The sequence below is a fragment of the Aplosporella prunicola genome (assembly GCF_010093885.1).
Source record: "Aplosporella prunicola CBS 121167 unplaced genomic scaffold K452scaffold_7, whole genome shotgun sequence".
Classification (NCBI taxonomy): domain Eukaryota; kingdom Fungi; phylum Ascomycota; class Dothideomycetes; order Botryosphaeriales; family Aplosporellaceae; genus Aplosporella; species Aplosporella prunicola.
In genome coordinates, this window is record NW_022983535.1 from 959,364 (window position 1) to 986,813 (window position 27,450).

The 27,450-nt window shown below is 54.2% G+C and overlaps 8 protein-coding genes across 8 annotated transcripts; 3 read left to right on the forward strand and 5 right to left on the reverse strand.

Moving 5' to 3' along the window:
• Positions 1 to 2,900: 2,900 nt before the first annotated feature.
• K452DRAFT_296498 (uncharacterized protein) lies at positions 2,901 to 3,281 on the reverse strand (the record flags this gene model as incomplete). Its single annotated transcript, XM_033541918.1, has 1 exon — positions 2,901 to 3,281. One exon carries the CDS (start codon positions 3,279 to 3,281, stop codon positions 2,901 to 2,903), a length of 381 nt encoding a protein of 126 aa, XP_033400011.1.
• A 247-nt stretch (positions 3,282 to 3,528) lies between these two features.
• Positions 3,529 to 4,745, reverse strand: K452DRAFT_285547 (uncharacterized protein). Its single transcript, XM_033540132.1, has 2 exons — positions 4,013 to 4,745; positions 3,529 to 3,957 (listed from the first exon to the last, which is right to left on the reverse strand). Exons 1-2 carry the CDS (start codon positions 4,733 to 4,735, stop codon positions 3,682 to 3,684), a joined length of 999 nt encoding a protein of 332 aa, XP_033400012.1. The 5' UTR covers positions 4,736 to 4,745; the 3' UTR covers positions 3,529 to 3,681.
• A 210-nt stretch (positions 4,746 to 4,955) lies between these two features.
• On the reverse strand, positions 4,956 to 5,700 carry K452DRAFT_156624 (uncharacterized protein). The gene has a single exon (XM_033535604.1). It carries the CDS (start codon positions 5,479 to 5,481, stop codon positions 5,077 to 5,079), a length of 405 nt encoding a protein of 134 aa, XP_033400013.1. The 5' UTR covers positions 5,482 to 5,700; the 3' UTR covers positions 4,956 to 5,076.
• Positions 5,701 to 6,704: 1,004 nt separating this feature from the next.
• Positions 6,705 to 7,668, reverse strand: K452DRAFT_211173 (uncharacterized protein; the record flags this gene model as incomplete). Its single annotated transcript, XM_033536179.1, has 2 exons — positions 6,705 to 7,558; positions 7,617 to 7,668. Coding segments are annotated over 2 exons (906 nt in total), but the record flags the coding sequence as incomplete, so codon positions are not given.
• Positions 7,669 to 7,927: 259 nt separating this feature from the next.
• K452DRAFT_296501 (uncharacterized protein) lies at positions 7,928 to 8,738 on the forward strand (the record flags this gene model as incomplete). The annotated part of the gene is made up of 3 exons (XM_033541919.1): positions 7,928 to 8,083; positions 8,131 to 8,307; positions 8,361 to 8,738. The coding sequence occupies 3 exons, from the start codon at positions 7,928 to 7,930 to the stop codon at positions 8,736 to 8,738; spliced, it is 711 nt and encodes a 236-aa protein (XP_033400015.1).
• Positions 8,739 to 9,096: 358 nt separating this feature from the next.
• On the reverse strand, positions 9,097 to 9,705 carry K452DRAFT_223877 (uncharacterized protein; the record flags this gene model as incomplete). Its single annotated transcript, XM_033536655.1, has 2 exons — positions 9,097 to 9,423; positions 9,484 to 9,705. The coding sequence occupies 2 exons, from the start codon at positions 9,703 to 9,705 to the stop codon at positions 9,097 to 9,099; spliced, it is 549 nt and encodes a 182-aa protein (XP_033400016.1).
• Positions 9,706 to 9,904: 199 nt separating this feature from the next.
• Positions 9,905 to 24,973, forward strand: K452DRAFT_316995 (uncharacterized protein). The gene is made up of 3 exons (XM_033544021.1): positions 9,905 to 17,196; positions 17,264 to 17,581; positions 17,635 to 24,973. The coding sequence occupies exons 1-3, from the start codon at positions 9,928 to 9,930 to the stop codon at positions 24,805 to 24,807; spliced, it is 14,760 nt and encodes a 4,919-aa protein (XP_033400017.1). The 5' UTR covers positions 9,905 to 9,927; the 3' UTR covers positions 24,808 to 24,973.
• Positions 24,974 to 25,827: 854 nt separating this feature from the next.
• K452DRAFT_345810 (uncharacterized protein) lies at positions 25,828 to 27,443 on the forward strand (the record flags this gene model as incomplete). Its single annotated transcript, XM_033545464.1, has 3 exons — positions 25,828 to 26,589; positions 26,650 to 27,052; positions 27,110 to 27,443. The coding sequence occupies exons 1-3, from the start codon at positions 26,019 to 26,021 to the stop codon at positions 27,441 to 27,443; spliced, it is 1,308 nt and encodes a 435-aa protein (XP_033400018.1). The 5' UTR covers positions 25,828 to 26,018.
• Between the last annotated feature and the right edge of the window lie 7 nt (positions 27,444 to 27,450).

Here is a 27,450-nt window from a genome sequence, read left to right on the forward strand (position 1 = left end):
GGGGTGGGAGGGGAGGAGGGAGGGGACGGGGGGGGGGGGGGGGGGGGGAGGAGGCGCGGGGGAGGAGGGGGGAGGGGGCGAGGAAGGGGGAGGGGTGGGAGGGGAGGAGGGAGGGGACGGGGGAGGTAGTGTGTTTGTGTTTGGTTGTTGTTGTTGGCGGTGGGTGGGGGTGCGGAGCGAGAGTGAGGGAAGGAGAGTGCGTGTGCTACATACTTTCAGCACGAAGCAGCAGCAGCGCTCATCCGCGAAAAGAAGAAAGAAAGGCAGACGAAAAAGCCATATGGCGTTATGAAAAACTACATACATACATTCGCATTTCCACGCACGCACATGCACCAACGTACATACATTCTGCACAGCGGGCACCCATACCGCTTCTCCAGTGCAAGGTGCAAGGTTGAGGAGGGGCGGAAAAGCTCAACTCAGGGGACGAGAAAATATGAGAAAAGAAACGAAACGAAAAAGAAACAAAAAAGAAAAAGAAAAGTCGCCGACCCGCAGCGCATCGTGCTATCTACATACATACATACTACATACTACATACACGGCGGCAGCCAGAGCCAAGGGGGCTGGGGGCGGGGAGGCGGCTTCGAGGCCGCAGTGGCCGCGTGCGTGTAGGTAGTATGTAGCAGTGAGTGGCGTTGGAGGCGGTGGCGTGGCCCCTGAGGATTGCGATTTGCGGCTTATGCGGGGGGGGGGGGGGGGGGGGGGGGGGGGGGGGGGGGGAGGGTTGTTGTTGCTTGCTGCTTGCTCCTTGCTCCTTGCTCCTTGCTGCTTTTTGCGGCTTGCGGGAAGGTCTCAGGGAGGCGCGAGGCGCATATACGACGAGGGCGACGATGTGGGGGCAAGGCGTGCAGAGGGCGCTTCATTACGCGGGCCGTATGTAGAGTAGCCCAGTCTCGAAGAAGGAACTAGTGCATTGGAAAAAGCCAAAGCACATGCCTACCGTGTGTATACACAGTCTTCAGCAAGCATGACCCTTGGCCGGATTCTTCGCCCTGGCTGCCCGGACCCCCGTCGTGCCAGGCGTGTGCTTATTCGCGGCCGACGCTTCTGCAAGGCCATCCAGCTTGAGCTCGCCGTGGCCTGACTTAGAGTTTTGCTGCAGGGTTTTATAGTGCGCGAGGGCACAGTCGGGGGCAGTCGTCTAGAGCAATGCGTACATACGGCATCGGCGGACCGTCAAAACAAGGTTGACTAGCGCGAGGCCGATGAGGCCCTCGTGCAGCAGCAGCAGCAGCAGCAGCAAAGCCAGCGCGCCACGGTGAGCAGAAACGCCGTGGGACGTGCCACGCTCAGCGGCGTGCATGAAGATTGACCGGGGCCCGTGGGCCGCCATGCCATGTGCTGATGCTCCTCGCCGGCCCCGCCGTGCTCGCCAGGAACTGGGATTTTTTGCAGCCTGGCGAACCTTGGGTCCGGGACGAGCGGCGGACCTGGATCCTGGACGCCACGGCGCCTGGAGGATGCAGGAACTCGGTCGAAACGTTGGTGGAGCGTGTTGGTGTGGGAAAAACGGCGGTGCCACAGCAAGGGTGCTTTGCTGTAGGGGGGCCGATGAGGCTGCAGGTGCTGAATAGTAATCAGTTGGTTTCGAGTTGCACAAGCCCGGAATTGGAACAGAGACTGGCCAATGGATCCGTGGCTTTTTCGGCTGCCCGCGCTGGCCTAGCTATAACTTGAGTCGGTTGGAGCCTCTGCCTGCTGAATCTGCCGTCTCCCGCTGCACGCACACCAGTCCGACGACGCCTGGTCAAACTTTTCCGCGAAAAAATTGACAGCGCCAGCAACCCACGCCGAATCGAGCCGATGATGACGAGTCGAGGCCAGACACATGGACAGAAGCTTGTAGTACGTGACAAGCGTCAGTTATGCCAGTGGAAGAGCTGCGCGCACCGATAACCGTGGATATCATCATCGAGCGCATGAAGACGGCTGGCGGAGGTTACACGCGACAGCCGCGGTTGGAGCCGCAATCGCTCGGAAAGCTTTGAGAAAGGAAAAAAGTGCAATTGCAAACGCCGGGATTACTAGTTGGGGAAGCCGGCGCAGAAAAGTGTGGATCAAGAGCGTGTTACAAGAAGTTTAACCCCCCGAAAAGAAGAAACATCCATGCCAAAGATGTAAGGACTTACGCGGCCGCTTGTCACAAACGCGCGGGTGTGACGCAAAATGGAGGACATGGCAACTGATCTGGTCATGAGGGGACGCTGCAGAACGGCAAATCGGCGAGTTGGCAAATGCAAGTAGATTGCAGGCACTGCGTAAAGAGAACGACGATCAAACAGGTAAGTGCTTTTTCCCAAGGTATAATCCGTATGCCATCTTGGATCCTAGAATATTATCGGCTGAAAGGAGGGGCCGAAGCAGTATTGACGTTGGGTATCATGCCTACAGGATGCATCGATATTGTAACACCGGTCGAAGGGAAGGTCGGGTGTAAAGAGTGGCTTGGATGCATTCCGCATCTTCAAGCATTGAGTATGCATGAAGCTATGGGAATATTGAGGGCCTGGCACCATGGCGGTACTACGTTGTGCTGTCGCCACTCGCTAATATACGTCGGGGAAACGGGAGTCCTTTCTGCATGTCTGTGGAGTTGCTGACCGGTGAGCTGACATGAGGCCACGCTCTCGATGTGATGCTTTCGCAGGAGTCCTTGTCGGTGTCTTCTTCTTCAAGGTAACCAATGGGTCCCCGGTGATGACGGCAGGCAGATCTGCAGCTTCCCACCAGCAAAAACTGCGGACAAATCCCTCATAAGCATCAACGACTTCCCTATTCGGACTTTATGCAGAACGGGTTTCAGCATCGTCAGCCCCTGAATGCACAAATGGTAGGAGTAGATTCCGAATCCGATGGCGAGCCGAAATCGATAGCAGCAGGGACTGGGGCCGAAGCTACTCTAGCGCTTTGAGGCCGTCCAGCAGCGCTTTAGTGGAGCTCTCAAGTGTTTCCTTGGAGGCCTTCTCTGAGGTGATGGTCGGTCCCGCCGCGTTTGTCGTGGACTGCGGAGCGCTCTCTCGACTAATCGTCTCGCGCGCTTCCTCCAGACTGCCGATATCCCGCACCCGCTCAAAGCCCATTGACTTCAAAGTGTCCATCGCAATGGCAGAGCGTCGCCCAGAGCGGCAGTAGAGGGTGATGTCGTCGCTCTTGCTCACTCCGGGACGTTGGGCCAGCTGATGAATGCTCTGGTACTCGATGTTGACGGCGCCACCGAGGAAGCCGGTGGCAAACTCTTCGGGCGTACGAACATCAATCAGATGGGAGGTCACCATAATGACAGGATTGGGGTGAGACAAGATGAGGATGACAAGAGATGGGCTGAGACGAGGTCGCCAACGTTGAAGTGTGATGTTGACTCCGGAACTTCATCGGCGGAATTGCCTCCGGGCCCTCATGGGGACTTTGATGTTGGAACGTCGGCGAGTCGGCCCCTCACCAAAAAAGGTTCCATCTCCCGTGTCCCCATGCCTGTCGGTTGCCTTTTCTGACCAAACATCACAATCCATCGTTGCCATCCCTACAGAAAGTCTTTTCCTCAATCACTAGGGCACATAATATTGTGTCTAGATGACCTCTACCTCTAAAACAAGATTCGGGTTCCCCTCAAATTCCTCTGGCATGACATAGGTGAAGTTCCAGAATACAAAGTCACTGTCATGCTGTTAACATTTCTCACTGTGCTACTCGGAAAAAGAAAACCCACTTGATGGTTTCACCTGCTCCGCCAAACTGGCCATTAAAGCTGACCTCGTACGTCAGGTTCGCGTTGCCTGAAACGTTGACCGCGAGACCTCCAGCTTGCACATCGTCCCAAGAAGTTACGTCCACCCTGTCTACAAATGTTGAGACGAAAAAAGTGAAGATCGAGGAGTGATTGCCGTAAGGGTATGTGAGGTTCAAGATGCCGGGCGAGACTTTGGCGATCAGAGAGGGTTCAGTGGCGTACCACTTGAACGATCGTCAGCAATGAAGAGAAGGTGTGAAGATGCTGTCACTGGCGTACCTTGAGCCAACCGACACCGTTTGCATCCCCGGCATCCCATTGCACAACGGCAGGGCTGAAGCTGTCAGAGCTCAAACTAGGGCCGCCGACCTCCGTCTCATTAAATGTCTCTGCGCCAATGGTGATGCTATCACTCAGCCACGCCGAGATATTACGTGGATAAGTGTCATAAGGTGGACTGAACGCGCTCGTTCGCACCGTATGCTCGCCCGGAAACTCCTTCAAGCGCTGAATTACGCCCTCTGGTACGACGCTGCTATTGTGGAACACCGCCATGACAGCAATCAACGGAGCAAATGCAAAGTCTGAGCTATGGCTCATGGCATACGGCTCCTCGGCAATAGGTGACGCCTCGCGGCCCACCAGGGACCATATATGTAGCCCCAGTATGCTGAGGTACCGATTCATATCGTAACCATATGTGCGATCCCAGGGCCCCGCTGAGTTCTTCAACCCAGCATGGTAAAGCTCGGCCAGTGAGGTCCAGGTGCGGGATAGCATGCGCGCTCCATTCTTGCCCATCACCGAGTCTGACGGCATATAGCGTGCCCACAGTGCGAGCGCATGCAGCGAGACGCCGGCATACGTCCCACTGTTAAACTCCGCCAGGGTGCCCGCGCGATCGAAAAGCTCCACGAGCTCTTTGGCATTGGCATCACCGGCTTGTGTAAAGTTCGCGAGGCCCAATCGCCGTCCAGTCCACCCACTCACGAACGCGCGCATCAGTGACGGGTTGCTGTACGCGGGATAGAGGTTATCGCCGTCGACGCCGCCGACGCGGTAGCCGTCGCCAATAGTGGCGTTGCGCAGCGACTCGAGCATCAGCGCCGTCACATCGGACGTCAGCAAGTGCGGAAAGTCCTCGAGGCATTGGATGAAGGCGGTGCCAACGAAGCCGCGCCAGTTCGGATCCCAGCTCGAGTAAATCTCCGGAGCGTACGTCGCGCTGCCGACGGTGGGTTCCTCGGGAGATTTCTTGTAGGTGCCGTACCTAGACGCAGGGCAGTGGTCAGCATCGCAACAGCTCTTCCAAAACTTGCCCAAAGGCGCCGTCGACACACAACCTACCACTGATCCCTAGGGTCCCTGAATTGCGCGCCGACAACATTCCGAATAACCTTCTCCGCCTTCTCGACATCGCTGCCATTGTTCCTCGCCAGCAGCCCCACGGCATGCCAGGCCGAGGCCCGAGTATCATGCTGTAAACCCGTTTGTACCCGCTGCGCGAAGTCAAACATGTATCCCGCGGCCGGGTCATACAGCGCATCCATCCACGCCATGGACTGCTCGAACAGGTCCCGCGCGTGCGGCGACAGTCCGTCAACAAAACCACCGCGTACATGCGTGCTAAACAGCAGCAGCAAAAGCAGCCGTATCCGACCCATTGTCTCGTTCGTGCAGGCAAGGTCGCAATCGCGGTCGAGAATCGAAAGACTAGTGGCAGTAATAAAGCCGCAAACGCTCACCATACTCTAGCCTCTCCACGCGGGGTACATATATGTATGTACGTACACACATAACCGCGGCTTCACTCACCCCGCTCGCCACTCCAGAGGCCGACTTGCCACGGCAAGGCACACGGCATGCGAGGCGTGGGACCGATCGCCGCGACCTGCGAGCGCGAGCCTCGTCCCCTCAGGGAGCAGTATCGCGGGATCTGGGGCGCGAGACGAGGAGCACGGGCGGCGCGGCACACGCGGCTAATTGCAGCGAGGACGTGATGTGTGGCGGGGTGGGTGGACGATCGGGTGGCGGGTTGGATTAAGGGTGGGGGTGTCCGGGTCGGTGGGGTGTGGGGTGGGTAGGAGGCAGGAACTCCAGTCCAACGCTCCTGTTACGCCGACTGTCCCCGACTCCGCCTAAAACGGCACGAAACAGTCAGTCATTTAAAAGGGTTGGATAGACTCTAGTAAGGTCGATTATGACTATACCACGAGATCTTAGCGCGGAGTGGGGTGCCGAACAGTAAAGTTATCCCCCGCATTAGGTTAGGACTTACTTGAGGTCTTTCCCCTGGAAGTTCTGTTGTTTCCACTCCCACTATAGTGCTCTTCGAACCGTGTGTTGATAGGATGGTGCTGCCGTAGTGCGTCAGTGATGGCTGGCGCTTGAATCGGTATAAAAATGTCTGGAAACTGCCAATGTTGGGTAATATTGTTTTCGAAACTACATGGTCAGCTTGACAACTATGGCCCAGTCATGCAAAATTTACCGGTATTAAGATAAATTGAGATCTTGAGGTCCAAGTTCTATTTCGTAAGTCTGTAAAGATATATGGAAGGCAACGCGCGGGTTTACCGGAGTTTTACCAGTCCTTCCACGGGTATTCCACGGACGAAGGCTCTATTTAGTCACAGAGATAAGCGTCGACTCGAACGTGATTGATATGATGGTCGGTTGTCATTGTTTTCACTGTTTCTATGAACCATATCCTGGCCAAGATGGGTCTGAAAAGACACTGAGTGCCTCGATAGCATTCGCGTTGATTTTAAAAACTAAAGTACGTGCTTTTTGGACGTACCATTCCGACCATTATGCCCGCTCTTATACTTCTGATATAATGGGACATCGCAAAGCGTGCGGTCTTCTCGTAGCATCACCATCCACAATAATCTCCATTGCAGAACCCCACGGCTTGCTATATCGCCTAACCGAACTTGGGCCTGGTGCCGTTGACATTCTTGACGCCTTGGCCAAGTTGACTGGCAACGACGGTCGCCTCTCTGATAGCGCGGCTCACGTGGCTCCTGACAGCACCATCCTCCAGGGCCAGAAGACCGCCAATGGTACAACCGCCAGGAGTAGACACTTGGTCTCTCAGGATAGCAGGGTGCTTGTTCTCCTCCAGAACCAGACCGGTGGTACCCCTCATCATCTGAGCAGCCATGAGCTGGGCCTCCTTCCGCGGAATGCCCATGGCAAGGGCACCGTCAGCCAGAGCCTCGAGAATGAGAGCCACGAAAGCGGGACCAGAGCCACAAAGAGCAGTAGATGCGTCCATGAGGTGAGGCGGCAGGTGGACAACCTTGCCAATGCGGTTGAAGATCCACGTGACGAGCAGCATCTGGTCCCTGGAAAGTGGGGGAGTGGGCTGGGAGATGACAGTCATGGACTGGCGGACGAGCGAAGCCGTGTTAGGCATGACGCGGACAACACGGCATGCGTTCTCGGGCTTGCCATCGGGGTAGATGGCCTGCTCAATCTGCTCAACACTGACACCGGCCAGAATAGACATAATGAGCTTGCCCGCGAGCGCCTCGCGCATGCCCTTCTGGCCCAGAATCTCGCCGAACATGTGCGGCTTGCAGGCCAGCAGGATGACGTCGGACTTTTGCGCGCCGGTCAGGTTGTCGTTGACGTACGTCTCGAGCGGCTGGTTGTATTTGCCCAATGCGGCCTCGATGGCCTTTGGTGCGCCCTCCCAGGCGTCGCAGGCGATGAACTTGGCGGGAAGTTTGGGGGGAAGCTCTTCGTTGTCGTCGGAGGGGCCGTTCTTGTCGTTCAAGGCGGCCATGATACCGCCCAGGATGGCGTTGCCCATGGTGCCTGGTGGGGGTCAGCGAGCGGGAAGATGCAAAGAATTAGGTGAATTTGTAGAGCATACCGCAGCCTAGGACAGTCAATGTCAGACCCTCGTTCGCAGTAGTGTCAGCCATTTTGGATGAAAGAAGTTTGAGTGTTGAGTTACGTAGATTGGTGATGAGGGGAAAAGATGAAGGTCTTCGAGCGCGGCCGAAAGCGCTCTGCTTGATGTCGAGTCATGCAACGCGGGGCCGACGAAAGCCGCCGCGGAGGTTTGCAAGGCGCAAGGCCCTGTCGCGCGAATCATCATCGGTGCCCGGGAGCTTGCGCACAGCCAACCGCACGTCAACACTTCGAAGCTCCCGCGAAGCTCCCGCCCAGCTCCCGCCCACCATGGCTGATCCATTTGAGGTGCGCATGCGCTTTACAAGCCAACTGCAGCACCTCAACGCGTCCGTCAACTCTGCGCAGAAAGCCGCCAACTATGCTCTCAAATACCGGGAAATGGACGAGGACTTGCACTCGTGCATCCTCGAGCAGCTGGAGAGGGTGAGCGTCTCCGAATTCTGACGGTGCAAGAGCTAACACGTACACAGAATAACATGAATAACCGCGCGAATATAATGTACTTCATCGAACACCTTTGCGACATGGCACAACGGGAAAACCACCTCGAGTTCGTGCGCATGATGGAGCGGGATATCCTTCGCGTGGTAGATGCGGTAGCGCCCAGTGACGGCTCGGGGGCAGCGAATGTGAAGGTTGTCCGGAGGGTAGGTCTGCGGATGTTCTGAAGTTGGATCGTTGATTCGCTGACGGGATCTAGGTGCTCAACGGCCTCCAGCAGAAGCAGGTGCTTCTTCCACAAACTGTCCAGGAACTTGAGGAATGCCTCAAAGAGCGCGATATCGGTGGCGCACACCCTGCTCTGTCATCACCCACCAACGGCGCCCCCGGAAGCGGACGGCATACACCGCGCGCGAACGGCGCGATACGGCTAGACAAGCGCCAAATCGAACAGCGCATTGAAGAGGACCGCGAGAGGCATAAGAGACTAAGAGAAGTCATTTGGGCGGTGGATCACGATGGAGACGGCGAGTTTGAAAAGTTATGGGAGGAAAGTAGTGATATCGGGGATGATGACTACATAGGTGCCGAGGAGGATAAAGAAGAGAGGAACCAAGCGATCGAATTCGACACATAGCGTCTCGTAGAAGACGCTCATCATTCTATGGCGTTGTGCGGAAAATGGGGTCTGGCATCGGCGTTTGGGCATCAGACACCTGCAGGTTGCGTTTGGCTACCATATCTACTTGCGTAATAGTGGCTGGCGTAGAGGAATTATATCTTCAACCTAGCGTAGTCGAAGATCGTCTTCCAAATATGCACCAATCATACCAAGCGTATTTGTACACTTCAAGACACAATTCCTATACAAATACAGCCAAAACACCGCGAGTATGCCTTGTTTCCCATTCCATCCACATACGGCATAACCTCCGTAGTCCCGTTATGCTCTAGAGACGTTTTGAATTTCTACAGCCCATCGCGCCTGTTATACTCTACTCCATGACCACAACGGCACCCAGACCCTTCATGGTCTCGATGATCTTCTCGCACTCGTCCTTGGGCACGGCCTCCTTCATCTGCTTGGGTGCGCTCTCGACGAACTTCTTGCTGTCCACCAGCGACAAGCCCAGCATGCTCTTAATCTCCTTGATGATCTTGGGCTTGGCGCCGGCGTCGAAGCTTTGGAGCTTCAGGTTGAACAGCGTCTTCTCCTGCGCAGCGGGGGCGGCCTCCTCCTCCTCAACAGGGGCAGCGGCGGGGGCAGCGGCAGGAGCGGCAGCGAAGCCACCCATTGGCATATCGGGAATGTTCAGGCGAGTCTGCAGGCGCGGCGGTTAGTGGCGGGTTAGAAAGTGGAGGCAATGGGTTCCGGTGTTTACTTTTAACGTGGAAACGAGGTCGGCAGTCTCGAGCAGGGTCAATTGGCTAATCTGGTCAACGATGCCGGCGATCTTGGGGTTGGTGGGCGCAGCGGCGGCGTCGGTGGACTGCCATCTCCGGGCGGAGGTGCTGCGGGAGAGCTGAGAGGCGGAGGCGCGGACGGGGGAGCTCCTGGCGGCGCGGGCGCAGGAGCGCAGCGCGGACTGACAGGCGAGAGACATGATGACGGCGTAAGGCGGGGCGATGCGGTTGTGGAGGAGAGAAGGCTTGACTGGAGTCCCGTGTGCTGCACGTAGTTCGGACATCGACTACAAAATCTCGAGTTGCACCGATCGGGTTTGGCGGCTTGGCACCGCGCGACTCGCTGCTCAAAAAATCTTGGGAAACCAGAGGCCGTCAAGGCTTGCAATCGCCTCGCCACAACTCCAATTTCGAGTACCAAGATGGAGTGCGGCTGGGGTATCTCTGCCCTTCAAGCGCGCCAGGACGAACTACCTGAGGAGCTGCGCGCTCTCCTCCGCCAAAGCTCCAATGTCGACTTCCTCGCCGACTTGGCCCAGCTATCACTGAACCCGCGCTTTACCGACTATCTTTTTACGCTTTTCGAACCTCTTTTCGCCGAAGTCCGCGCCATATGGTCCGCTTCATACCCTCTAATTGAAGTCCTTCCCGCATACGCGCGCATCCTCTCTTTTGCGCCGCATCTCTCCGACCATGCTGAAGCTCTGCTCTCGCAGGGCGGCGAAGTTCTCTCGGCTGCTCTGAAATATGATCCCGCTACGAGTGAACCTTCGACTGAACACCGCCTAGTTCAGCTTCTCCTTGGCCTCTTCCGTCTGCTAGTCTGCGACAATGAGACCTTTGGGAAGACTCTCCAGCCTCTTTTACTTCAACCGTTGCTTGCGCATTCGAGCAGGCCTGTACGATATCTCGCCATACGAACATTATGTCTATACCTGCACGCGGCAGATGCGGCGCTGGAGGACATGGTCTCCAAATACCTGGGAGAAGAGGCTATACTTGGAGATTGGGAAGGCAAGGCTATCGACTACCGGTTTCTTAGTCTTTGGGAAGAGAAACGTTATAAGGATGTCACCAAGAACTTGAGGCAGGCGCGTGTGGAACGGGAATCTTACGTCCCCACTTCCACCAGCCGGGTCATCACTCGCGACGACCTTAGCCCTCATACCGCTGAAATATACGGAGTTTTGTTGCCTCGCTCGAGCGCTTCTGCGCCTCCTGTGGACGAAGGCATTAAGCTGGTTCCAACTAGCATGGCTGTTCGGAATCTAACTGCCGTGGCGAGAGAACTGATCAACCCACAGCCTCTTGTTCTCACTGGTCTTGCGGGATCGGGCAAGACGTTGATCATTAGGCACCTTGCCCGGGAACTCAACAAGCTTGACTCCATGGTTACTCTTCACTTGAACGAACAGAGCGATGCTAAACTTCTTATCGGCATGTATACGACTGGAACGACGCCAGGAACTTTCAGTTGGCGGCCAGGTGTTCTCACGACCGCCGTGAGGGAAGGCCGCTGGGTTCTCATCGAGGATTTGGACCGCGCGCCAAACGAGGTTATAAGCACTCTGCTACCGCTTATTGAATCCGGGGAGCTTTTGATACCCAGCAGAGGCGAAGTTGTGCGTGCTGCCCGCGGATTCAAGATCATTGCCACTTTGCGCACCACGCTGAATCTTCGTGGTGAGCAAATCACTCCTGGTGGAAGCATGATTGGCGCTCGATTTTGGAATCGAATCCCTGTCCACATGCCTCCAGAAGCCGAGCTTGGACAGATTATATCTGCGGCCTTTCCGAACATTCCCGATGCACTGGTCCCACAGATTATGGCTGTGTATGTGAGTCTGCACACACTGTCGAGGGATAGGTCTTTCGTCGCGATTAAATCTGGCCTTTTCCGCCCCGTTACTTCGCGGGACCTCTTTAAGTGGTGCAGCCGAATTACCCCTCGCAATCTGGATGACATGTTTCTCGAAGCCGTCGACTGTCTTGCAGGAAGTTTGGAACTGGGCCCGGCCCGCGATGCTATAGTGGCGTGCATTGCGCAAGAACTGCACGTGGATCCTCAGAAACGTGATCACCTATTGCAGCAGCGCGTAATTCCCTACAAGTCTACTGGAACCGACGTGTCCGGGGAGGTTGTCATAGGCCGTGCCATGCTGAAACGGGGTCAACGTAAGAGGCGTAGGGACAGGAGGCCCTTTGCGGCAAACGAGCACACACGTCGTCTGTTGGAGAGGATTGCAGTTTCGGTCAACCACAGCGAACCGCTATTGCTGGTCGGTGAGACAGGTACTGGAAAAACGACGGCTATCCAACACCTTGCAAGTGAGCTTGGCCGGAAGATGGAAGTCTTCAATCTGTCGCAACAGAGCGAAAGCGGTGATTTGCTTGGTGGTTTCAAGCCTATCAACGTGCGCAGTCTGATGGTGCCAATGAAGGATCGTTTTGATGAATTGTTCTTGTCAACCTTCTCTCACGATAAAAACCGCCTCTTTCTTCAACAGCTCGGCGAGCATATGGCAAAGGGCCGATGGAAGACAGTTTGCAAGTTCTGGCAGCAGGCTCTCAGGATGGTTGCAGATGCGGCTAAGGCTGCTGACGCTCTAGCTCCTGCGGTCACACCCATCGCCGACACCGAACAACCCAAAAAGAAAAAACGCAAGGTTGAGAAGCAGCCGAAACTGCCAGCTACCTTCTCACAAGCCGAGTGGGACAGCTTTGCCAACGACCTAAAGCTTTTGGAATCGCAGATTGCCAACAAGTCTAATGCATTCGCTTTCAAATTTGTTGAAGGTAACATTGTCAAAGCCGTCCGGAACGGTGACTGGGTCCTTCTCGACGAGATCAACTTGGCTGCGCCAGACACATTGGAAGCCCTGGCCGACCTGCTCACTGGCGGCTCTGGCGAAACCCCTTCGATTCTGTTGACGGAAACCGGCAACGTTGAGCGAATTGAGGCTCACCCTAACTTCCGTGTCTTTGCGGCAATGAACCCTGCCACTGACGTTGGTAAGAAGGATCTGCCTACTGGCATTCGCTCTCGCTTCACAGAGCTTTATGTCGAGAGTCCTGACCGGGATTTCAAGAGTTTGCAAAGTGTTGTCGAAACTTATCTCGACCAGTTCTTGCATACGGACACGAAGATCTCTGCAGATGTGGCGAATCTGTATCTGGAGATCCAGAAACTAAATGCAGAAAACAGGCTTGTGGACGGTGTCAATCAGAAGCCTCACTTTTCGCTCCGTACTTTAACCAGAACTCTCACCTATGCGCAGGACACAGCGCCTCTTCATTCTCTCCGCCGCGCCCTGTACGAAGGTTTCTGCATGAGCTTCCTCACTTTCCTAGACAAGTCTTCTGAGGATCTCGTGACTGCCGCTACTATCAAGTTCCTTCGGCCAGAGCTTCGTTCACCTCTCCGCAAACCTGTGGATAAGGACAGGGAATATGTCCAGATTAGACGCGACGACGGCAAGAAGTCACATGATCTCCGGAACAAGGGCAACAAGACCACAACTGAAGACGCAAAGTTTGAGGACTGGCTGAAAAATGCGCACAAGGATCCTCAATGGCTTCGACAAGGCAGATTCGAGTCGTCAGAAGAGGAACATTACATTATCACCAACTTTGTCTGGCGCAACTTGACAAACCTCATTCGCGCAGCATCTACTCGTCGCTTTCCAGTCCTGATTCAAGGTCCAACGTCAGCCGGTAAAACCAGTATGATCGAGTATCTTGCGAAGCGATCTGGCAATAAGTTTGTTCGTATCAACAACCACGAACACACTGATTTGCAAGAGTACCTCGGGACCTACGTTTCTGGAAATGATGGAAAGCTGCAGTTTCAAGAAGGTATCCTTGTCAAGGCGCTCCGCGAAGGTCACTGGATCGTTCTGGATGAGCTCAACCTGGCACCCACAGACGTCCTAGAAGCTCTCAATCGCTTGTTGGACGACAACAGAGAACTGCTGATACCGGAGACTCAGGAAGTCGTTCGCCCTCATGAAGACTTTATGCTTTTCGCCACCCAGAATCCTGCTGGTCTGTACGGAGGTCGTAAGGCTCTATCTAGGGCTTTCCGCAACAGATTCCTCGAGCTTCATTTCGATGACATTCCTGTCAACGAACTGAAATACATCCTGGAACGCCGGACTCAGTTACCACGATCGTGGTGCGAACACATCGTCAACGTGTACAAGGAATTATCGGCGCTTCGGCAGTCCAACCGCCTTTTCGAGCAAAAAAGCTTTGCAACCTTGCGTGACTTGTTCCGTTGGGCAATGCGAGGGCCTGAAACAGCGCAGCAGCTCGCCGAACATGGATATATGCTGTTAGCTGAGCGTGTCAGGAAGGCTGAAGAGAGGCTCGCTGTCAAGCAGATCATTGAGAAGGTCATCAAGCAAACGAAGATTGATGAGGACGTTCTTTATTCCGCGGACAGATCCTCGGAAATCCAGCTGTACCAACAAAATGTTGCCTCTGACTCTGGCAGCGTTGTTTGGACAAGAGCGATGCGGAGACTGTACGTCCTCGTTGCGAACTCGCTCCGTTACAACGAGCCGGTCTTGCTTGTCGGTGAAACTGGATGTGGAAAAACTACCGTCTGTCAAATGCTTGCCGATGCTTTCGACAAACAGCTTTTCGTCGTCAACGCTCATCAAAATACCGAGACTGGCGATCTTATCGGTGCTCAAAGGCCAATTCGAAACAGGGCTTTCCTCGAGGAACAGCTTTTGCAGGATGTCAGCACTATTCTTGCTGATGCCAGCCAAACCCTTGCTGGGTCGAAACTGGAGGAACTATTACTGCAGTATGATGGATTGATCAAGGCTCAGCCAGATGCGATCCCTGAAGAAAAGCGCCTGCTTGTTCACTCGCAGCGAATCAAGCTTGCATCACTCTTTGAATGGGCGGATGGAAGCCTTGTCAATGCCATGAAGGGCGGCCAATATTTCCTCCTAGACGAGATCTCTCTCGCTGACGATTCGGTGCTGGAGCGGTTAAACAGTGTCTTGGAATCTTCACGAACGCTGCTGCTTGCTGAAAAGGGACCAATGGACTCTGATATTACGGCTTCGGAGGGCTTCCAGTTCCTTGCTACCATGAACCCTGGCGGTGATTACGGTAAAAAGGAGTTGTCGCCGGCTTTGAGAAACCGTTTCACCGAGATCTGGGTTCCAGCTCTTTCAGACCTTGAGGATATTACCCAGATTGTCAAGGCCAAGCTCCTCCCTTCGGCAGTCCAGTACGCCGATACCTTGGTCAAGTTTTCGCAGTGGTTCAACGAGAAGTACAACACTTCGGCAGCGTCGTCCATCTCCATCCGTGACACTCTTGGTTGGGTGCACTTCATCAATCGCTGCGGCGTTAGCGACCCTGTTTTCGGAGTTGTCCATGGCGCTGCTATGGTCTTCATTGACACGCTGGGTGCTAACCCCGCTGCGTTGCTTGCGATATCTCCAGAAAACCTGGATCGCGAGCGGGCGATGTGCCTTCAGCAGCTCAGTGAACTTCTTGGAGCCGATGCGACAGCGATATACTTTGAGCCGGCTGAAATCAGTACTTCGGACTCAATGCTCGGCATTGGTTCCTTCTCAGTACCTCGTCTCAGTCACTCTGTTGCTGATCCTATGTTCTCAATGGGCGCTCCAACCACCAAGTCGAACGCTATGAGAATCCTGCGCGCATTGCAACTCTCTAAGCCCATCTTGCTTGAGGGCAACCCAGGTGTAGGAAAAACATCGCTGGTCACAGCCATAGCCAAGGCGGTTGGCATACCTTTGACCCGCATCAATTTGTCTGAACAGACTGATTTGATGGATCTTTTCGGTTCCGACGTTCCAGTTGAGGGTGCTCAAGCTGGTACTTTCGCGTGGAGAGACGCTCCCTTCCTCAAAGCTATGAAGAACGGAGAATGGGTCCTCTTGGATGAAATGAACCTGGCTTCGCAATCCGTTCTGGAAGGTCTCAATGCCTGTTTGGATCACAGAGGAGAAGTTTATGTGTCTGAGCTTGATCAGACTTTCCACCAACATCCTGGTTTCCGAGTCTTTGCTGCCCAGAACCCGCATCACCAGGGTGGTGGACGCAAGGGTCTTCCAGCGTCCTTTGTCAACCGTTTCACCGTGGTATATGCGGATGTTTTCAGGTCTGAGGACCTTGTCCTCATCTGCAAGCAGCAATTCCCCAACACGACTGATCAAGACGTTGAAACGCTCATTGCTTTCATCTCTGAACTGGAAGCTCAGACGACAGGCCGCAGGTTCGGTCTTCTTGGTAGCCCATGGGAGTTCAACCTGCGTGATACTCTACGGTGGTTGCAGCTTCTTACAACCCAAAAAGGCCTGCTTCCTACCGGTACTGTTCGGGACTTCCTTGATACAATCATCACGCAGCGCTTCCGGACAGAAAACGACAGAAGTTACGCACTTGCTCTGTTCAACCAAGTGCTCAAGTCACCGGTTCGCCAACGAAGCTTCTACCACAACCTTGGCAGTGACCATCTGCAGATTGGCTTAGGACTGGTATCACGCGATCTGGTTTTCCAGCATGTTTCGTCTAACCACAGCTTCCGTAAATCGCAACTTCCGGTCATGGAATCCTTGATGATTAGCGTACAGCTAAACTGGCCTGTTATCTTGGTCGGTCCGCCGGCCTCAGGAAAGACTAGCATGATCCGGCAACTTGCTGCTGTTGTTGGTGCTGAGCTTGTCACAACGTCCATGAACGCGGACATTGATGCCATGGACCTTGTTGGAGGTTATGAGCAAGTCGATCCGTCACGGCAGGTTCTTCGTTTCCTTGAAAAACTCAGTCTCTTTTCTCGTTCTTCTGTCATCCAAACCCAAGCTCAGAACATGCCGGAGCTTTCTTCCCTTTACCTTGAGCTCGTCTGCCTTTCATCTGCAGATCTATCTTTAATCAGTTTTGAAGGTATCAAGAGTCTACTGACACAGATCCAAAACCGGGACCACCGTGCCGAATTGGTGGAGCTTCTCAACGAGCTTGAGGCCGTTCAGAGAGAGTCGGCCACTGTTGACAAGGCCCAATTCCAATGGGTTGATGGTCTTCTTGTGCAAGCTCTAGAGCAAGGAAAGTGGCTTGTACTCGACAATGCTAACCTTTGCAGCTCGTCTGTCTTGGACAGGCTGAATTCTCTGTTGGAGCCCAACGGCTACCTGAGCGTCAATGAGCACTCGACTAATGACGGTGAGGCGAAGATTGTTAGACCGCACCCCAACTTCCGGATTTTCATGACTATGGACCCTCGACACGGTGAGCTATCCAGGGCTATGAGAAACAGAGCTGTAGAGCTATTCTTGTTGCCCACACCTGAAGACGATATTACACGCAATGACCATCTGGATGCATTCTCCCTGGAATCTGCTATGTATAGATTCCGGTACCTAGAGAACTTCAGCCACGATGCTGCAGCTGTTTCATTTGACACACTGGTTTCTACTTCGATGGATCACTTATCTCTGAGCGACTCGGCCCGACTCAGTCGCTATTTCCAGCAGGTATCCATGGGTCTCCTGGACGTACCAAATGCCGATGTACAGAGTGCTCTGCAAACGCATATGGCTGCCTTCTCAGAAATACAGGCAAGCTGGACGTCAAAATTGGGCTCCTCTCTGACCGGACCGGTTGAGCAAATGGGAGGCAGTGGAGCTTACATCAATGCGCAGGTCAGTGGCCTCGCTTCTCCTGTATTAACTAGGACTAGACATGCTGATTGGTATTCTGTGTATGTAGCCAATACATCCTTTGAACAACTCCGCTCTTGTGCTATACAATGATCGCTCCACCGCCGACGCATACTGGCTTGCTGCGCTGTTCGACCTTTGCCTTGAGCTTTCAAAGATGAGAAACTCTCTTCAGCATGCTCAAGACCTGGCTAGCAGTGTCAAGGTCAGAGACCGCACAAGACTAGGCCGCTCGCTGGTCCCTTCGAAGGCGGCATCAAAGACGAACAAGGACTCTATGGCCAAGGTTGGACCTTTCCTTACGAACGTCTTCGAGACGCTGGCAGGCTGGGCGCATAATGTTATGGAAGCGAACGTCATTGACCAGGTATGTTTCACTTGAGCTGGTTGATATTTAGAAGCTAACAGGCATCTTTACAGGCCGCTATCACTTCAACCCAGCCCATACGTCAATTCTGGAACGATATGTTTGCTCTGGTCGACTCCCAAACTGTCGATGAGGCGGTGTTCCAAGTCTATCTCACCTTTGGCAACCAAATTTTCGCGTCTTTTGAGTTCTCAACTGAGGCTTCTGAGACGCTTTACAAGGGCCTGCAAGGTTCAATGGAATCGCTCAAGATCGACAGTCAGTTAACCACTGGTTTGGGTATGAAAGACATTTGGCAGCGTTTCAAGCCTCAGACCCCACCAACGTACGAAGGGCTTATCGGACTGCTCAAATTGGAAGCCCTCGCCGATCGTTTCGATGCATGCGTCTGGCTTGTAGACATACCACTCAGCGAGTTGGTCCGAGTGCGCCTTGCCTTGGCTAACGCTATTGATTTGGTGTCAAGCAAAGGCGTCGACGCGGAGAGTCTCATCAATGACCTGGAGACTGCTATTGCTGGGTTGGAAGAGAGTATTCCAGAAGGCCGTTCACCGATTTCGCCATACTTTGGGAACTCGTTTGAGGGTCTTTGCCAGTACTCTGACATTGCGCGGACCAACTTTAATGGAGCGAAGAGCTCTGAGAAATCCTTACAGTCACCAGAACTAGCGCTGTTAGCTCAGAGGCCTACGAGAACGTCCTCCGTCGAGCCCCAGGCTGTTAGGGATTTCTTGATCACTAGGATATCGTTGTATCTTGGTGGAAGCAACGCCGCGGGCCCTATCGCTATCCAAGAAGGGTACCATGTCTCTTTGCTCAAGGACATTGCTGGCTTAAACAATGTTGCCCTCTCGCAGATGGACCTTCTCAAATCTGAGATTGATGTTCTCGGACAGTCTTTAGTTGCCGGCGCTGAAAACCTTCAGCTGGATCAGGCCAAGCACCTCCAACAGCTCCACGAAATCATATTGATGGATGTTCTTGCCGCACATGAGCAGCTTACTGAGCCAGGAACGTTGACTTCACCCGTCCTTCGGAATGACGTACCGGATAACCATTACTTCCGGGCTGCTTTGAATTTGCTTCGGGACAGTTTCAGCTATCTTCCGCAGTCTGCTACGCAAACACTAGCCTCCCAGGGATGGATGGCATTGGCCGTTGCTTGCTTGTGGCTATACGTACCTGACCGTCCGTTCGATCCGGCCCTCGGGCCATTGGTCGAAAGAAGCCTCTTCAGCACCAAGCAGGCAGGTCTTAACGCCAGTTTAGCAGCACTTCGCCATTTCGAGCAATCTTTTACCGGCCAGCTTAACAACCTGCGGACTCGCCTTGTTGAACGGGACATTGATGCCATGGGCAATGAACCACAGGTCCCTGCCATTGCCCGTCCGCCTGTGTCCGAGCTCTCACAATTGTCCGGAGAATTCAACAACCTCCTGCGGATCCTTGGCGATCTTGTACAGGCGACGGACGCTGGTCAACGCGATATCTTGCGGGATCCAACGCTGGAGTTGAACATTGCTCAGATCATCAAGCGACTCTCCGAAGGCTATCGTTCGTATGACGACATAACTGGTCCCGTGGTGGCTTTCTTGCAATGTTTGAAGATTGCCATGATTTTGGCTGTCAAAGAAGACGAGAATGCCTCTCCTTCGACGGACGTTTTTGCGTACGTCTCCAGTCAAACTCCATTATTAAACTCGGCGCCTGGAACGAACTTCCGTAAAGCCGATGCGTTGGTGCACAACAAGGGTGATATTGACCTTCGCTGGCATGCTCTGGGCTCCATTGCGATGAAGTTGAGTTTCGAACCAACACGCCTCCCAACCATGAATGAGCGTGAGGCTATCAATGAAATCTTCTTCGGCTTTTATCAGCAATGGAAGGATCGTCTGCAGGCTGATCAGGAGAAGGCTGCTGAGCAATCAGGGCTCTACCGTTACCGTGGTGGCCAGGAAGAAGAAGAGGAAGCCAATGAAGAAGAGTTGCAAGGCATGTTCCCAGATTACGAACAGCAAACCGAAGAAGCCGGCAAAGACAAAAACGAAGAGACGCCGCAAGAGCTGGCTCGTAAGCTGGCCGCATGCCATGCCGAGATCTTCATCGCTAAATCGGGCTCTACCGATAAGGCAAAGGCGCTTCTTGATCAATCGATCAAGATTATCGGTGAGGGCAATGCCAAACAGCTGGGCGCAAACGGTAAAGACAACCTCCAGGCTACTTTGCCTGCCGTTTTCCTTGCGTTGCACGAGCAAAGCGAGCATCTCACTCAAGAAAAGCCATCTCCACGGAACTACAACTTCTATACGGACGCCAATATCAGCGAGGCCAGGAAGTTGATGACGCTCGTCCATCGGATCCAGAAGCGTTTCAGGCAAATCAGAGCTGTCTGGCCTGAGCACGCAACTCTCAGCGATGTGATTATGATCTGTGACGAGCTCCTAGCTTTCCGCCATGTCGAACCTGTGGCCAAATTTCTGACTAAGGGCGAGAAGTTGCACGCTTCCATTTACGAGTGGCAGCAGGTCGCGAGCAAGGAATACAGCGCCGCCACTCTCTACGATAATATCACCAACCTGCTCATCAGCTGGAGGCAGCTTGAACTCACGACTTGGGCACGTCTGTTCGATATTGAAGCTGAGAAAGCTACGGAAGATGCCAAGAGCTGGTGGTTCGTGGCGTATGAGAACATTGTCGCTGCTGCTGAATCGCTTGAGATGCACGGTACGGCGATGGATGACCACTCGAGGGAACTGTTGGTTACTCTGCAAAGTTTCTTGCTCTCGACCCCGGCCGGCCAATACGCTCAACGCCTGCGGCTGCTTGAGCAATTCCGCGAGCATCTTCTCGTCCGCGAAGTCGATGCCCCTGCTGTCAGGCCTATTCGCATCGCGCTTGGCAACTTTGTCCACTACTTTGCCCGCTTCGAGCAGCCTGTGCGCGACACGATTGCCAAGGGACGTGTGGCTCTAGAGAAGGATATGAAGAATGTCCTCAAACTCGCCAGCTGGAGGGATCGCAACATCGACGCACTTAGGCAAAGTGCAAAGACTTCTCACAGGAAGCTGTTCAAGCTTGTCCGAAAGTTCCGAAACCTACTCAACCAGTCTGTTGATGCTGTCCTCAAGCAGGACCTGCCAGAAGGAACTGCTACCGCGCTTACTGCCACCCATGTTCAGTCGAAGCTCACTGATGCTACTGTCGATTTTTCCGCTCTGGAGTGCTGCGTAAAAGACGTACCCAGCTGGGATTCGCGCCCATCACGTTTCAAGGACGTTCAAGCCACCGTCAAACTCATGCACAGAATGTCCAAGCCGCGTAACGAACCCAACGCTGTCTCCTACATTCAAGAATTCCTTGAGAACCTGCAGACGTCAATCGCTCAACTACAGAAGGCTACGCCAGCGACTTTGACCGAAGAGAACACCCCTATGGTCAAGCACCTCAAATCCCAGAAGCGCAAGCTCTTCAATGACACGCTCAAGGACCTTCGCGAAATGGGCTTCCGAGCTCACGTCGGTGGCGACGTCCTGGATAAGCAGGACTCTTTGGCCAAAATACTATCTCGCATGCCGACCTTGCCAGCTCAAGCTAGTGGAGCCGAGGCACGCGCCGCCGAGGGTTACCTGCACAGAACATTCAACCTCATGGATCAAGTTCGAGAGATTTCACGAGAGCACAACGGCGACCTCGCCCGCGCAGAAGTGGCGCGCTGTCTTGGAAACTTCGAGAGCATGCTGTACACAGCTCTCAAACAGCGCGAAACCATCTCTAAGTCTCTCGAAGAGTTGGACGTTCTAGACAAGACTGTCAAGCAGGTCCAGGCTCTGTGGAAGACTGGCGATGATGGGTCAAGCGAAAGCACAGCTGTCGTTTCTGAGAAGCATGCCTACGCACCGAGCTGGCTTGCCTGCGGTGCACCGATCCTCCGGGTTGGCGCGCAGATCGTAAACGCGCAGGCTCAACTTGGAAAACTCGCGGTCGGCGAGGTCGTTGAAGGCCTTCATGCCAAGGCTGCACAGTGGGACGGACTGACGCAAGAGATGTTGCAATTACCTGACATGCCGAAGGGTCTATCTTCAACTGCGCATGAGGCGGTGACACATCGCATCAGCGCCGGCGTTGAAGAGCTGAAATCTACGATTAACCAATGGGAACAGTCGCATCCTTTGCTCAAATGCGTTCTGAGACAGATTTCCGGCTGGCTCGACAGTGTTGATTTCTCTGGCGCAATTGGCAACGGCCTCTCTGAAAACACATCTCTCCAGAAGGTCAGCCAGTCTATCTTTGAGGTACTCGATTCCATTCTCGGCTCTGTCCAGGATATCGAGAAGGCACATGAGACATTGCCAAAGTCTGTGGAAGAGCCTTCCTGGCTTGTTTCCGAGAGCGGAGCATTATCAACAAGCTGCAAGGCACTTCACGTGCCGCACATCACCGTTTCACTCCGCAGCGTGCTAAACCAGCTGCAACATCTGCATGATACGAATGCCCTGCGCGCATCAAGCGCCATGTTCTCGGCGCTTCTACCCATCATCGAAGAGTACAAGCTTGCTCACCAAGACGCCGTCATTCGTTTTGGCCAACTCCACGAATCCCTAAGCAAGATGCTCTTCCGCCTTTCCAAGACGTTCATTATAGTCGGAAACCGCGGTTTCTGTACGCCCCAGGAAAAATCTGACGATGAAAAGGGCAAGCAGGATCAGCTGGAAGGAGGCACTGGTCTTGGTGAAGGCGAGGGCGCTGAAGATATCAGCAAGGACATTGGAGATGATGAAGACCTGAATGATCTCGCGCAAGAAGCCGACACGAGGGAAGATCGGGAAGAACTTGAAGAGGAGAAGGATGCTATTGACATGGGCAATGAGGAGATGGAGGGTGATATGCAAGACGCGCCAGAGAAAGAAGATGAGGAAGGCGGCGAGTCTGACAAGGAGGGCGAGGATGACGATATGGATGAGGAAGCTGGCGACGTTGATGACCTTGGCCCCTCGACGGTGGACGAGAAAATGTGGGATGATGGCGGTGACGACGCGGAGAAAGACCGGGAGGGTGACGAAGGCCAAGGAAAGAAGGACGAGCAGGAGCAAAGTGCTGGTCAGGAAGGCGAGCAAAAGGAGAAGAAGGAGGCGGAGCAGCAAGAAGATGATGATTTTGAGCCAGAAGCTGGCGCCGAGGAGGAAGAGCGCGTAGGCGCTGAGGAGATGGAAGGCATGGACCAGAACATGCAAGAGGGCGAAACACTCGACCTGCCCGACGAGCTCAACCTTGATGACGATCAGAAGTCACTGGGAGACGATGAATCGGACATGATGGACGAGCTGGACGATATGGACGATAAGATGGAGGAAGAAGGCGAAGCTCCGGAGGGAGGCGAGGAGGACGGCGACGCACCTCCAGAAGAAGGCCCGCCGGACCTTGAGAAGGAGGCGGAAGAAGTTCCAGATATTGACGAGCAGGAGAAGGAGGATCAGGCCGTGGAACCTGAAGCACAGGAGGAGCAACAGGAGGAACAGCCCGAGGATCAAATGCGCGGCACCGACGACAAGGAAAACGAAAAGGCCGACAATGACGATGCTGCTGAGACTGGTCTTGGCCTCGACGCACATGAGGATCAACAAGACAGCAAGGACCAGTCATCCGGCGCGCAGCGTGACGAAGGCGCCGAAGGTGAAGCACAGGATCAACAAAAGGAGTCTGCAGAGAAGGGCGAACGTGGCCAGGCCTCACAGCAGGATGCAGTGGGAAGGGACGACGACATGCAAGATTCAGCTGAAGCTCAGCCATTCAAGAAGCTTGGCGATGTTCTCGAGAACTGGTACAACCAACAGCGCCAGATCCAGAATGCTTCGAAGGAAGAGAGGGAAGCCAAGCCGCAAGACAAGGATGTTGACATGGCTGATGCTGACTTCGAGCACCTTCCGGACGAGGAAGCTGAAGCGGACGCTCAAGCGTTGGGCGCCGCTGAGGAAGACCAAGCCCGCGCCTTGGACAAAGAGAATGCCCTTCCCGTTAATGATCAAGCTGAGCTGCCGGAGAATCTTCCTCCAGAGGTTGAGCAAGGACCTGAACAGACCGACGACGTTCAGATGGAGGATGCGGAACCGACGCAGAAAGAGGGTGCACCAGAGCAAGAGCAGCAAGAACAAGAACAACCGAGCGGGCAACCTAATGCTTTCATGGGCGAGCCTGCCGCCGATCGCTCGACCCAGCAAGCTGACGACATGGAGCAGCCCGAGACAGCTGACGAAGACTCCGACCTCGGAGAAGTGGACAGACAACTCTCCGAAGCCCACCTCGACTCTGAGCAGTACCCGCGCTCGGTGGAGGAGGCTCGCACTCTCTGGCAACATCACGAATCTGGCACGCGCACACTCTCCCAAGGTCTGACCGAGCACCTCCGCCTGATCCTCGCGCCCACCCTTGCCACCAAGATGCGCGGCGGTCACCGCACTGGTAAGCGACTCAACATGAAGGCTATCATTCCCTACATCGCCTCGCAGTACAAGCGCGACAAGATCTGGCTGCGCCGGTCGCTCCCATCCAAACGCGCCTACCAAATCATGCTCGCCCTCGACGACAGCAAGAGTATGGCAGAAAGCGCGTCCGGTCTCGCCTTCGAGACGCTGGCACTAGTCTCCAAAGCGCTGGCCATGCTCGAAGCCGGCGAGATCACAATCGTACGCTTCGGCGCCGACGTGCGCGTCGCGCACCCCTTCGACGCGCCCTTCACGTCCGAAGCCGGCGTCGACGTGTTCCGCCAGTTCGGCTTCCAGCAGGAAAAGACGGACGTCAAGGCGCTCGTGAACCGCAGCATCGAGCTCTTCCGCGACGCGCGCATGCGCGCCACCGGCGCGGGCGCGGACCTCTGGCAGCTGGCGGTCATCATCTCTGACGGCATCACGAACGACCACGACACGATCGCCCGGCTTGTCCGGCAGGCGCAGGAGGAGCGCATCATGATTGTTTTCGTCATCGTGGATGCGGCGGCCCAGGCGCCGAGCGCGAGCTCGGGCGCTGCTGCGCCTGCTGCGCCTGAGAAGAAGGGCAGCGTCATGGATCTGTTGGATGTCAGGTTCGAAGACGGGAAGCTGCTCAAGCGGAGGTACATGGACACTTTCCCCTTCCGCTGGTTCGTCGTCGTGCGCGATGTGAGGGAGCTTCCTGGCGTGCTGTCCACGGCGCTGAGGCAGTGGTTCTCTGAGGTTGTGGATACGGCTGGCTAGCGTGCATATGGGTGGATTGTGTTGTTCGGATACAAAAAGCATTGTTTGGCGTTTGTTTTGATGCTTTGCGTTGTCTTTGTCGTTAGAATCTGAATTTGCGTTTGCGTGGAATGTTTCCGGCGTTAATGGTTAGGAAAATTTGCTCTGTACACTTAGTTAGCTCTGGAAACTTCTTTTGATAATCTCTGGACGTCGACCTTTGTGACATGAGCACAGCGCAGACGTTGTTTGCTGGAAAGTACTTACCTACTTGCGATGAGCCGGGTCGTTGCGGAGCGACACCAGCCATGACGGCGGGGAGACGGACCACCGCCCGACCTCACTTCATCTTATCCGGCATTTACACCAACACCAACAACATCCGAACCCAACCCAGCTTCTGTCACGGAGGTACGAAGACTTTTGCAATCGGATATGAGATCGGACGCCAGAGCTTGTGATGGGGTAACATTTGCACCGGCCATCTTCCATACCCAGCATTCAACCACCTCCACACGTGCTTATTATTCGGACAAACAGGATCGTGAGCTGAGGTGGCTATGCTTGTGACTTTGTCGCAAAAGAACCAAAAGAAAGCTTCATGAGAATGTGGTCGGGTTGTTTAGTTTCCTTCGTACAAGCCGACCACAAATCAGTGCGTGGCATGACCAAGCCCATGCGTGTATGCGGGGAAGCAAAGACATGTGGTTCTGGGTGCCAGTTAAGGCGGCAGCGTGTGTAAAAGCGTAAGCGCTCGAAGGTTTGTGTGAACACAAAGGACAGAAAAAAAAAAAAAGTTATATAACTGAAAAAAACAAAATGACAAAAATAGGAATCGAACACGCCTCCTCAGCTGGGCTCCCTAGTCCAAACTCTAACTCAATTGTGTTCGGGACAGTATTATTTACCGTTTAACCCCTAGACCAGAGCGCTCATTACTTGAGTTCAGGCAACTGAGTTTGTTGTGCTCGATTCCATGCTTAGAGATTGAAACCCCATTATATATAGTCCATGTTTAAACCCCCAGCACCTCCATGACGCTAGCGCCACGCTACTGATCCGTCTTAACAGTCCGTACGCGCTAGTAGGCTTAGTCAGTCCAGCTACCTTTATTCACGCTGCCAGCAGCGCTTCTTTCGCTCAATCAACTAACTTTCAATTCAGTCTGTCTTTTCGCACCCACCTTCACCCTCGCATCCACCCGCGCAGTTACGAGTCCAAGCTCAAGCAACATGACCTCAGAAGGCAACGCGATGTTGTTAGAAGCCATCAACCAGTATGGCTCGCTCTCTGGCATTCTCGACGCCTCAATCCGGCCTAGACAGCGTCCGCTTCAGAGGCCCGGTCTCAAGGCACGGATCGACCAAGAGGACGAGCCCTTACTTCCTGAGTCTGACTATGAAACCGAGCTCCTCTTCTACCTGGAGATCATCATAAAGGCAACCCAGGGCAATGAGAGTGAAGGCAAGGACCTAATCTTGAACCAAGTTCACCTCCGCTACAAGACCCCACATCATGAAAACAGACATGTCAGAGAAGTCATTGTCGACGATCTTCGTGCTGTTGTCTCCACTCTCAAGCACTCGCGAAACTTCTTGAATAAGTTCGGAAAAGTTATCATCGACGAAGAGCGTCCGACTTCTACGAAGCCCCAGTCAAAGCGGCAGTCGCATGTCCCTTCAACCGCTACTTACGCAAACATTATCGAGGATCAGGATGAGATCGCTTCTCTGCCTAACCCTAGGCAAGGCCTGAAGAGGGCCTTTCACGGAGACCTTGGGCCCGGAGCGCCTGCCGTTCAAGGTAAGTCCCATGCACTTTAAACGTGAATGTGATAGCAGCACTAACTAAAACGTCTCACAGAAGCTCTACTTTACACCCAACGTCGTCGTATCACTCGGAAGACTGGTGGCTTCATCGACTTGTATGGTGACACGCCTAGCAGCGAGAGTGACACAGAATCAGAGGGCCCCATCACGGCCTGGAAGGGCGACCAAGAGGACAGTACGGCAGAATGGCGCAACAAGCAGGGCCTTTACCACAAGGAGCTTAGGTTTCGCCGCTTGGAGAAGGAGCTCATGGCCAGCATCCAAGGGCTCTTGTCTCTTTACATTGACGGCCAGTATGTCGAGGTCACAGAGTTCCCCGGAGAAGAGAAGCTTTGGAAGAAGTGGCAGGAGACAGACCGCAAGGACAAGGAAGGAATTAAAGCCGCAAATGAGGCTTGGACCAACCACGTTCAGGCTCTGGACCGCGCGAAGACATTGTAAGTGTGCTGCCATCTTCATCATTGTCTTCAAAGAACGCACTGATTAACACATAGCCTCTACTTGATTCGCAAGGAGAGGAAAGTCCCCATACAACCCAACGTCCAGCAACTGTTCCTTCAAGCCTTGTACTGGAAGTCCCTCTACGACGACCGTAGTAACCTGTTGAAGGACCAGAAGTACGTCACCGCCCTCAAAAAGGCCCATGTCTCTCGTCGTCTTTATGAGGCGGAGCACCGCCCATCTAAGGAGGACTTCAATGATCTTCGGGAGGATAGTGCTGTGGATGTTTTGGAGCATGAGGATGAAGGCGAAGATGAAAGTGTCGAGGAGGTAGAGGTGCTCTCTGAGTGTGATGACAGTGATGACGAGGACTTTGTACCTGAGTAGCCTCCAC

Coding starts and splice junctions, on each gene's coding strand:
- K452DRAFT_285547 (XM_033540132.1), bottom strand. CDS start 4,735: ATGCGCGCGTTCGTGAGTGGGTGGACTGGACGGCGATTGGGCCTCGCG. Junction 3,958..4,012: donor ACGGTGTCGGTTGGCTCAAG/GTACGCCAGTGA, acceptor CGATCGTTCAAG/TGGTACGCCACTGAACCCTC.
- K452DRAFT_316995 (XM_033544021.1), top strand. CDS start 9,928: ATGGAGTGCGGCTGGGGTATCTCTGCCCTTCAAGCGCGCCAGGACGAA. Junction 17,197..17,263: donor GAGCTTACATCAATGCGCAG/GTCAGTGGCCTC, acceptor CTGTGTATGTAG/CCAATACATCCTTTGAACAA. Junction 17,582..17,634: donor AAGCGAACGTCATTGACCAG/GTATGTTTCACT, acceptor GCATCTTTACAG/GCCGCTATCACTTCAACCCA.
- K452DRAFT_156624 (XM_033535604.1), bottom strand. CDS start 5,481: ATGGTGAGCGTTTGCGGCTTTATTACTGCCACTAGTCTTTCGATTCTC.